Consider the following 12,084-nt stretch of genomic DNA (forward strand, 5'->3'; position numbering starts at 1 on the left):
AGGTAATCAAATATCTTTACTTATTTAGATTACTTTGTTACCGAATATCTCAAACAAAAACACTTTGAGATTAGAATCACTCCACAAACAAGATTCTAAACTTGTATGATTCTTCTTGATTAAACATCTGAAATTCGAATCAACTTCACAAACAAGAGCTTAAATGAAATTATTAAAAGCATTACAATCACAAACAAGAGCTTAAATGAAACTATTAAAGGCATTCCTATTGTAATCTTCCTACTTTACTCTAAAGGGTAATCTCCTAAAATTTAATTCTTCTTTAATGTGACATGAATTAAAATATCTTTTGATAACTGTAATAGCATTTTCTTTCCATTTTCATTGTAAGATGATTGATGTCTCTGGATTCTAACTAAAAATCAGTAACTTTCTTACAAGGAAAAATACGACACAGGAAGGCTAAAAGAGCAGAGCAAACAACCTAAGCAATAAGGTATAGCAGAAAAAAGATGTTCCCATTAAGCAAAGGTAGAATTTTGGGGCTCTTAAGTATTCACATCAATCGGTTTATACCAGAAAGCTTTTAGGACAAAAGAGAAACATTATAAATACTGCCTTCAGAGAGCATTTACCTTCTCCTATATTAACCACCACTCTAAACCCACCCACCCTCCCCCCCTCCCCTGCACAATCCAGTTAATTTTGTCACCGAGGGTTAATTAAAGGCAGAAGACAATCAGCTGAAGTGTGTACCGTCTAAAGATCATCGGCTGAATGATGATTTAACTGTGGCAGTAGACAGCCAAAAAACTAGACAACAACCATGAGTGAAACTAGTAAGAACTATTGGCCACCTTGACTGTCGATTGTCGTCGTCGTCAGCTTGTCGTTGCAGAGAAAAAAAAGCTTAGGATTAAGAACCCCATCCCCCACTGTTACTTGGACCAGAACCACCACCACCCCAATTCCCTTTGGAATTCCCACTATTCCCACCCCAACCACCACCGCCACTGTCGCTTAATCCATTACCACCACCACCCCCACTCCCACCAGAGCTCCAGCCACCGGGAAAGGCTTCTTTGCCTGGTGAATTTTGAATTTTGGCTCCTGGGAAGTTGCTCAATCCATCATCCCCATCCTTGGAAGATGAATCCCACCTGGAGGAATCGTAACTAGAATCTGGCCTCTCATTGTTCCCTCTATTGTTATTGTATGAGCCTCGACCACGCCCACCGTATGGTCTAGGCAGACCACTAGGATGTCCATCACGACTACCAGAATTTCTGTTGTCATTTCGCCCTGCAAGAAAATATAATGACAAATCAAAAGGTTAAAATGAATTAGGAGAAGAAATGGCATAAAATGGTATGAACCTCTAGCAGGACCCAAAACAACAAGGATCCAATAAGGAAAGAGGAAAAATTACATTCAGCCATCTAAGGCTAAAGTTTAATCACATTATTCAGCCTGAACATTCCAAGAGCAGAGAAGTAATTTGAATGCAGTTCATAGTTCTCATAAAATATTAAATAAGTTCTGAAAGCAACATTCTGTGGACCTCACCTGTTCTAGACCCAGGAGTAGAAGAACGATCCCTGTCATATGACTGGCTCCTCCAGCCACCATCATGCGATGAACCACCCCAAGGGCTACCTGCAGATGCTGCGGAAGAGCCACCAGTTGCAGGGCTCCGCATTGGTACCATAGCAGCAACTGATCTAATCGATGGTGCTGAATCATGCTGGGGATCATCAATGTGTCTTTGAAAATAGGCCACAAGCCTATCAATATCTTCAAACATTCTTTTCCTAAATTTAAATCCCTTCGGATACAGGCCAATATACTCGTGGTGTGGATTTGTACTTCGTATGTATGTCAAAATGAATGTACCCGGATGTTCGTGAGAAATTCCAAAACCATAGACTATTCTCATTGGATACTCTGACTTCTCAATCTTCATAAGTTCGTCAACTTCTGCTTTTGTGCCCTTCCTGAACTTGCGATAACTTAGCATCGTCTTTAAGTGAGCAACTAAGGGATCAACATAGCGATCCATCACCTGCATTTATGGGGGGCATACAAGAGAGACTCAATAGAGGGGCCATGTCAACTTCAACAAAAAATCAAGACATGCAGACGTTAGTTGCACAATCATATGATAGTTCTCTAATATTAAATGCAGAAGCCCAGAGATTAACAATTCCCAAAAGGTCGTTAACAATTTCTACAACTTATGACATGAATCACATTGAAGGCTGACATATGACCACCAGAACACAACACTAACCTCGTCCAAATCCTCGAACGTGTCCTCCCCAATTTTCAAGGTCTTCCCAATACGCAACAAGCTAGTTATGTCTTTATGCTCCTTTCCACCTTCAACTATATCTTTGTGAGCATATACTCCATTGTAAATTTTAAGTGTCAAAGTCAAAAAAGAAGGTCCTCGAGAACTTGGTCGCACAATACTTTCACCAGGATCCTTGTCAGATAAGAGCTGCCATAAAGAAAAGAATGTTAGAATAGACTTCACAAGAGAATGAAGTGCACGAGAAGTAACATTTATGGGGAAAAACTAATCAACCATTTTCATACAAATATCCTCGAAGACTCATTATTCTTCACTAAATGAAATTCAAGAAATAAAATCACTTCCCTCGTGTATTAAATATAAACTAGAAGGTTTACATGGACCCCAAAATCAGTTCCACAACACCATTCCTCTAAATCCTCTCTAACTGAACATGCTACAAAACAGTCTTTTCATCTCATGACCTCACCTCTGCCAGAATTTGTGGAGTTAACATCTTAGGCACCAGATTAGTCGTATTTGAACTTTAGACCCCTCTGGAATTCTCTTCCAAATCTCTCTTTAATCATTTGTTTACCTCCATAATTCCACCATTCCCATTTCTTTTCTAAGTTATTAAGATTAAAATTTTGAGAAAATAATTATCTCTAGAGAGGATTATCTCACGCAAAAAATCTTCTAGGGTGCATTTTCTCCAGTGATGCATCTTACACAAGCACAATTCTAAAATTATTGATCATCTGGCTTCATATATATTATCTTTGTGGACTTGGGAGCATCGATAAAGACTTCTCGTTTCTCATTACCTCTTCTTAAAAAATGTTGAAATATGGAGGAAATTTATGGGAGAAATGAAGAGTCTTACAGAAGTTCTGTTTTTCTTTTCATCAAAATTTTCTCTTCCAAATCTCTCTTCAATCATTTGTTGACCTCCATAATTCCACCAATCCCCCTTTTCTTTTCTAAGTTATAGATGTTAAAAATTTGAGGAAAATAATTATATATCTCGATGGATTATCTCACGCAAAAATCTTCTAGGGTGCATTTTCTCCAGTAATGCATCTTATGCAAGCATGATGATTCCATGAACTTTTCAATTCTCATTTGTACTCGCAAAATGTTAATGGAGAAATTTTATGGGAAAAAGGAAAAATCTTAAAAGTAGTTTCTCTTTTTCACTGTCCACTGGAATTTTTGGTTGAAACGGGATGGCAGGGCGTTTTTCTGTGTAGAGTAATTTTGGTTAGTGGTGGAATTTGGTTCTGTTTACACCTCAGCTAAAAAACAAAATCATTGGGTAATCTATAATCTACAGAAAGGAGAAATGCCATGAAACTTCTTGAGCTTCCAAAAAAAGATACAATTTTATCGAAAATTGAAGGATCATAAATCGAGAGAAAATTTGTTAGTTTCAAGGACCAAAACTAATACTATCATGAACCAAGAAGTGCCTTGAAAACAAGGAAAGAAACTATATTTAATGCTATCATGAAACAATCATAAAGCCCCAATAATTAAATGCAACCAAAACATCTTGGTAAAAGATAGAAATCAAAACAGCTTAAGTAGGAAGTCCTTTTAAGAATATTCTTCCCTTTTCTTAGTAACTATCAACTATTGAGGCTCTTACGTGTGATTATGTAGTATGGGGTAGTCCATCGTCATTTTACCTGATGAAAGGTGTTTATCATGACTTTTAAAGTGGCTAAACAATATAGCATAGCCACTTAAAATGTTTTTATCCTCACACGTTGACATTCGGGTCCCTAACTTTGTACACCTAAAATTTAAAATAAGCCAAAGTTTCTTAGAGAAAAACAAACCTCCATTGCTTCATCTGCTGTTATATTCTGGAAACGAGGGTGAACAATCATTCTTGGCTTGAAAAGCTTTTTCGCAAGTTCCTTCTCTTTTCGAGACTTGTCTTGCTCACTCTGTAGGCTGCTTCGATCTTCATGATAGTAGGGATCAAGATTTCGAGTAACCTGGTGCCGATTACTTCTCATCTCACTCTCTTTACAAACAAGGAAAACTTGATACCTATTCTTCTGAATTGATTTAATCTTGCAAGTAACAATATCCCCCTCGTGTAACCTATCAGACAAGTCAGAAATATCTCTAGAATCATCTGCATAATCTTCTTTCATAAGCATTCCAGTCAATCCAGATTCAAGTCCACAAATTGCTCTTTGACCTTGTACTTTGCGGACTGTAGCTTGCACAATTTTCCCTTCCGCAAGGGTATCTTCTGTTTCACCAGATATCATGTAAAACTCTTCATCCTGACTGGGCTCTTCATATTGCTTACGCCAATCCTGAAAGCCCTGCATCAGTTCTCTTTTTATGTCAAGAAAAGTATCTCGTTTATCTTCCCGATTCTTGCTCTTAGAATATTCATCAACATCAAGAGTCCTCAGTAAATGAGGCCGGTCTCTAACATGCTCTATGGCCATCTCTGCATCCTCATCATCATTAGCATCACCTTTAACATCTTCATCAAAAACATCTTTTGCTAATTCTTGCGCTAAAGCATAAGATTCAGGATGAATTCTCGTATTATCCAATAAATCTATAAATTGGCTGCTGCTTGCAGCCAATCCACTCCGCCTTACACGCAAGAACCCAACTGCATTAACAAATACCTTTTTACCAAGACCATGTGCTGTAACAAAGTCCTTCCGTGTGAAAATTGATCCAGCCCTCACCAAGGATCTCTGCAAAGAAGCTGCCTTCCTAGGTCCAAGTCCAGCTATAAATTGCAATGGGCTGAACAACCATTCATGGCTTATAGCCAAATTAGTGTCCAGGCCAACCTGGTTGGTTACATTAACCATAACCTGTTCAATCATTCCGTATTTGTCATCTGGGGTCAGGAAGTTCTCCAAAGGATGTAGTTTCCAAGATAAGATCTCCCTTCCTGGACCACAAAGTGTTGCAACCATAGCGAGAGGATTTTGCAGATAGCGTCCAAGAGCAACAGCACGCTTCACAATGCCTAGTAAGAAAAGAAATTTATAAAATCACTTAAAATAAAATAGAAGTTCAAAAGTAAAAAGAAATCAATACATAAAAAGGAACCAGTGTACTACCTGATTGCCCTTGTAATTGATCAGAGGAAATCCTAGAATTTTCATACAGACGAGGAAGGGACTCATCACCATATACAATGCTTAATCCATCCATCTCATGTCCAACGTCTCTAGGGTTCTCCTCCACCATCTTAAAAATAATCTGACGAAAGAATAAAATAGCAAATGAATGACATGATACATACCATCTGGAACGATAACATGATATGTACCATCTGGAATGTTGTATATTTAAACAGAAATTGAGCAAACAAGATGACACAAATGTATGTGACTCAATAATTAATGAGCGGAAATGCAGAACCTTAGTAAATCCTTGAGAAGGATTACTATTATTATTCAACCACTACAAAGTCGTCTGAACCCCACTTATTTTCTAGGGAAAATAAAATTCATTATTAAAAGAGAAACATGAATAAACCAGGAAGAGAAACATCCCCCGACTAGAGCTAAGAGAGATTAAACAAGAAATTTGCCAACCTATAAATGCCAATGGGATCCAAATTCTTTTTATAATTTCTAAACTTGTGGGATAATTGGTCTCCCGAAGACAGTTTTATCAAGGGCCTTTGAAGACTTAGTTTAATTCAAGTGTCTTTGTTGTTATCGCCTAAACCCATTGGGTTAGTACCAAATCATGGTAGAGATTACTGATTCAAATCTTCCCAACAACCCAAATTCCAAGGACTAGATAAATAAATCCATTTCACTAAGAAGTCCTATTGCTCCAACATAAAGGCTTTTCTCAAAAGTAACACACCAAAAATTGAGAACACTCACCAGAAACTTCTAAATTATCAAACCATAACGTGAAATGAATTCTATTAGCATGAGGTCCTTAAATACAATATAGTTATGTGGTCTTTTATAATTCAACAGATAGCGCCATATTTCATTGATTTTGAAAAGGAAAATGGCTCCAAAGAAACTAGATAGCACCATACATATGATATATTTACAACCCCCAAAGAAACTAAAGTCAACAAGAGAGAATTGATGGTAACGAATTGCAGTAGTGAAATAACATTAAAGCAAGTTTAGATGAATTTTGTGCTTCACTCCTCTGCTAAACAAGCACATACCATTCCTAAAAGAGGGAAAAACTATAATCTCATTATAGAATATATGCACCAGCACCACTAGTTATTGGAGCACTAACCTCATAAATATCATCTTTCAATCGGGTACAAGATAAATTAACTGCTCCTAGAACAACAACATGTGGTTGATGGTCTGTCATGAACTTCAAAACTCGCTCTTGATCATTTTTCTTCCGCTGTTGATCATTCACATTTTGAGAACGTATGGTGAGAGATCCAGTGTAAAGAACATCAAGAACCTCACCAGCTGAATCTAACATCACAAAGGTGGTAGCTGGCTTTCCAGGACCCCAACAGCATGCCATTACCCTTGGGGCAGCCTCTTCATCAGAACTAATATCATTTTCTTTGTGTTGATATGGACCAACAGATACTTTATTCCATAAATTCTTTCCATATTCCATAAGTAACCAGTTTTTTGCTTTACTAGTCATCAGGGTTCTTGCCTCTTTCTCCATTGAAGGCAGAAGAAAACCAGAAAGTGCATCCTGCAATATCAACTTTCTCTGCTCATTCCACAGCTGAGCAGATTTGCTAACACCATCACTCAGATAATATTCATTAAAATCATTTATCAACTTATTTAAATGTTTTTCGGGTAGCTTGAGAGTAACAGTCAGAAGTTTTTCTTCTTCAGCCTTCTGAATAAGAAGCCACTGTGCATCCTCAAATCTACTCAGTGGCTTTTCACGGAGCCACTTAACAGCTGAAAATTGATGAAAAGAATCTATTGTAACATTTCCATCTGATGTAGGACTTGTTGATATCACGGCATAGTCCATATAGTAGCTCCTGACATGCTTCCTCACACAAGGTTCACAACTAATCTCAATAGCTGCCTGAAATCACAAGAGACAGAAAAGACCATGAAAATATGCTATACCGCATTCTATAATTAAATCTAGGGAAACAAAACTATAATACCATATGCCTAGCTCCCTTGAGAACAGCTTGAGGAGTCTCAAACATCGCACAGGTAAAGTTTGATGCCATCTCTTCAGGTGTTTCCTTTGGATCCTCCAACTCATCATTCCTCTATAAAAATGGAACAGGTATTATCACCGTATTCAAGATTCCAGATAAAATCATATCAAATAATACTGACCATCTTTTCTAAGGAGAGCTGCAACCCGAATTGCTCAGAGCTATAACCAAATTTTCCTGCAACCTCCCATAAGCCAGCCTTACTACATATACTGTATAGTGATTTCCTCTTAGGCCTTTTGAACTGTCCTTCATCAACACCAACTTCACCAGGGGGAAAATGCAAATTGAACTTTGAGTCAACATCATCTACCTCTCTCTCTGATTCAGCTGCCTTGAGAGATTTCATGACCGAATCAAAAAGCTGTTTATTCAATGACAGTCTAGTTTCATCATAAATCCTACATGCCTCCTCGTCATTACGCTTCTTGTAGTATGATTTAAGAGCATTTTTTCGCTTTTGAAGAAGCAGCCACTTTTTGTCCAAGTCCTGAATTGCCCAAAGTATCTACAGCGAAAAGTAAATATACATTGTTTTTCTCATGTTTTTCAAATCCAAATCCATATAAGTGGAGCATTACTTCCAAGTACAATTTTACTGACCTTATGCCACTTTAACGAGGGTGTTTTTTCATTTCTATCCTGATCATCACCAGATTCATGTTCTGTATCTTTTAATAAGCTTAGGATTTCCTCCTTCCTATACATGGCAATGAATGGTATCTAAAAGAAAGAACAGAACAGAACAGAAAAATATTAGAACAAACAAGTATAGATGAGAACACTAAGACTAATAAATGATAAGAGACTACTAACATCTAATTTCTGGACATGTACAAGATCCAGAAACCGCAGAATATCACCCTTTGTTACAGATAGGTCTTGTCCACTGGCATTGCCAAATAAAGAGTTCATTCCATTAGCAATATGACCATGTATCCACGAAGCCTCCTCATCCTCCAGCCTCTCGTCCATAGTAGGAGGAGGCCCAGTGCTTTCCTCTGAAATCTAAAATAAAGGCAACAAAATAAATAAATAACCCATGAAGATGCCAATATACAACATGAAATTATATTCTGATATGAAAAGAAACCTGCATTCTTTCAGGCATATCAATCTCCCTTATCTGGTCATCTTTTTCTGTCATATACTTCTCAGAAATTACAATTGGTTCAAATTCATCTTCTAATCTCTTTTCACGCCACTCATGAGTATCCAATTCTCTTTTGCGAAGCTGAAGAAGCTCATCAACATCACCAAAAATTTCATGTGCCTCCTGCAAAGCAGTTGATGAAACACCAGGCGCTTGTCTGGATTTCTTTTTCTTCAACTTCCTCCGCCTAGATCGTACAGTTAATAAATTAAGGTTAAATATATACAATAAGATGGTTATTGGCAACAAAATTAATAAAAACACCAGAAGATGTGGTCAGAGATCCCTAAAAATATGAAGGAAAAAAAACCTTAAGGGAGCCCCATCTTCATCAACTTCTTCATCCACAATGAAATCAGCCATTTCATCCTCATCTCCTATATCAGCATCTTCTTCCTCTTCAGGTTGTTCCTCCTCTTCGGCAATATCCTCAAGTGGAGCTTCAAATAATCACCATAATGTTTCAAAACGTAACTAAGAGTGATACCTCAATGAGAAACGTAGCTAGCGTACTTATGGTAGAAATAAGGCAGTAATAAAAAGAAATCAAAAGCATACCTTCATCATCACCAAACAAACTACGTTTAAGTTTTTCCTCTGCAGTTCGTCCGCCTCTACTACTTTCGACAAAATCCTCATCATCAGAAAACCCAGAAGGCTCGACATTGTCCCTTCGAGCTTTTTTAAGCCTCTTAAACTTTTTGCTCCCCTGAAAAAGATGATAAAAATGCTCAGAAATAAATAATATGAAGCAATGTAATAAAAACCCAATACCACTACCTTCGGCCGTTGAATGCTAATATTGTTGTCCTCAAGGAGTTCATAGTCATCTTCATCAAGTACATATTCCTCCCTAAGAAAGTGAAGATCATCTCATGTCAATACAGAGATTTTTTTAAAATAAGAAATCAGACTTTAATTGAGAAAAATGAAAGGATGTACATGGGTATACAAAATAAACAACCTGCACAAGAGGATCCCAAACCTAAAAAAAGGTCTCCAATGCAAAAGAACTACGCCTAACTGATAATAACAAAAAGTCATAGAGGCCACTACACATACAGAAGTGTTAAACTGATAAAAGGAGACAGACAGATAAGTCACCCAATGACAGAACCATTGACCTCTTGGTCATGTGCACGTCACTTACTACTGCGCTAAATTCAGTTTGACAAATTATAATTCAAATAAAATTAAAGCACCGACCTTCGACCTATTGTCTATATTAGTTCAGGTTACAGAACAAACTCATTTGAACAGGTAGAAAAACAATATCCATTTCAAATAAAAATAATATTTATTATACTAAGTCAGAGAGTAAACTTCACTTTTTCTTCCTTTTCTTCTTCTTCTGCCTTTCATCATCACTGTCTTCCCTCTGCTCTACATCTTCTTCATCTTCTTCTTCGATATCATCGACTATGAAACCATCCTTTTCATACTCATCCTGTCCTTCTTCTATAAAATAAAAAAGGACTTATTACCGCTATGGAACTGGCAGCAGCAAAAGAAAATACCGTACATTTAAAATTAATTGTTGCCACAAACAGAGACAGAATGAAAAAGATATAGACAGAGACAGAATGAAAAAGATATAGACAGAGACAGAATGAAAAAGATAAGATGAATAATTGCTATTTGACCACAAATTCATTCCAACGCCTTACATTGGGGGGTTAACTCTTCCTTTTAGATCAAAACCATTTTATTAAATAAGCATTCTCTTATCAAAAAAATAAATAAATAAGCATTCTACCCAATTCAAAAAATGCATCTCTCGCAAGATCTCAAAACATACTTCTAATCTAATTGACTAAATCGGAATCCTCTCCCCGATTCAACCCCTTCCCATAAAACATTATCATGATCCTTCTCAATTGCCATTTAATAGTTTAGGGAAATCTCGAGTTCTAATCAACATGAATAGAATAAAAGTTAGTTTCCCCCTTTCAAGAAGTAAGCCTTCCTCCCAGACAAAAATACTGTAAATCTTTTCAATGACCAAGCTACAACATGAAGACACTCGAGAATTATGACCTAACCTAAGGGCATACCTGTATGCATAAAATGCAAAGGTGCAACACCTTGTTATGGATAACGCAAAGAATAAAACTTTCATCCACATTCACCTTAAGACCTATAATCAACTGAGAAGATTGAGAAAAGATTAAGAAGAAAAGATTCCTCTTCCCCCAAACAAAACTCAAAATAAAGTATCTCACTTTCTATGCATTACAATTCACCAGTTATCAATTGCACTTCAGTTACAAATGTTCCTAGTTCCATCAAGAACCCAGAAAAAAAAGTACTCTTTTTTCTATATGAAGCAAAGATATTTCTTCCAATGAACTACTGACAATCTTTTGAGAAAACTACCAAATGGCCTATATAATACTAAGACTCCAGACTGTTCCCGAGCACATGTAAACATGTTTTCAGTAATATAGGGCCTTATATTGCAAAAGCATTGAGCAGAGTGCCATTTAGAACTCAGTAATCACAAAGTTCGATCTGATGCTATAAATACAAAGCAATCACACATCACAGCATAAATAGAAGACCCATCAGAAGGTAGCTAGAAAGTTTGTGATTCATCGTGGTCATGAAAACAGTTCCTGCTACGTCTGATTACTTCTATTGTTCCTAAAACACATCTAAAGACATAAAGTCGTCATGAAGTTTCTATTCGCCCCTTAAATCATCAATGGCTAGAAGGAATACCCCGAAGGCATGAAAAGAGTTACTTATCCTGACTTCTTCAAGCCGAGTCAACCTACTGATAGATAATGCAAGACCTAAACATTAGACAATCACTGACTCACGAAACTCATAGGATACGCCACATACCCTAACGAGTTACAAATATGCCACACCCTCAGTTTCACCCTTTGTCCTCACCCCAGCTCAACAATTCTAGCCATAAATTGAAGAATTGTCACTGTTTCTCATCCTCTATAACCGAATTGGAGAACGATAGAGGAGGTGGGAGGAGTAATATATTACTAACAAAAGATTAACGAAATAAAAAACCGTCACACTGACCACCAATCGACCCACAGATACCCAAAAACATCCAAGACACTAAAAGAAAACCCGAGAAAAAAATACAACCAACAATTTCAGATAAAAATAAAGAAAAAGGACACAAACCATCTTCTTCGTCTTCCTCGTCCTCCATATTACGACCGTCGACATCATCACCGTCAAGCGGCTCTCGGTCGTCCAATTCGACCTCATCTACAGAAACACCCGAGTGAGAAAAGAGGGAAGAATGCAAAGAGAACCAGAAAATCCAAGCGAAAAGTGAAAGAACAAAAACAAGAACAAACCTTCTTCATCGGAGATCACCGCCTTGCCCATTGACGGAGATGGAAGAGTAATGAATGAAGAAGTAGAACTGATGAACGAATTGGGGAGGGAGGAAATTGGAAGCAGAGAGCACCTGCAATGGAGCCCTAACTACAGAGCAGTTAAATGAACCCC

General features: G+C 37.3%; 1 protein-coding gene across 1 annotated transcript; it reads right to left on the minus strand.

Annotated features, from left to right (window-relative positions):
- Positions 1 to 460: 460 nt before the first annotated feature.
- Positions 461 to 12,084, minus strand: LOC111465338 (transcription elongation factor SPT6 homolog). Its single transcript, XM_023109655.1, has 17 exons — positions 11,931 to 12,084; positions 11,752 to 11,838; positions 9,930 to 10,059; positions 9,382 to 9,454; positions 9,160 to 9,310; positions 8,912 to 9,041; positions 8,542 to 8,788; positions 8,265 to 8,456; positions 8,052 to 8,171; positions 7,570 to 7,956; positions 7,389 to 7,499; positions 6,524 to 7,303; positions 5,365 to 5,506; positions 4,099 to 5,270; positions 2,252 to 2,461; positions 1,528 to 2,023; positions 461 to 1,263 (listed from the first exon to the last, which is right to left on the minus strand). Exons 1-17 carry the CDS (start codon positions 11,959 to 11,961, stop codon positions 878 to 880), a joined length of 4,845 nt encoding a protein of 1,614 aa, XP_022965423.1. The 5' UTR covers positions 11,962 to 12,084; the 3' UTR covers positions 461 to 877.

Source organism: Cucurbita maxima, unplaced genomic scaffold, assembly GCF_002738345.1.
Source record: "Cucurbita maxima cultivar Rimu unplaced genomic scaffold, Cmax_1.0 Cma_Scf00029, whole genome shotgun sequence".
Lineage (NCBI taxonomy): Eukaryota > Viridiplantae > Streptophyta > Magnoliopsida > Cucurbitales > Cucurbitaceae > Cucurbita > Cucurbita maxima.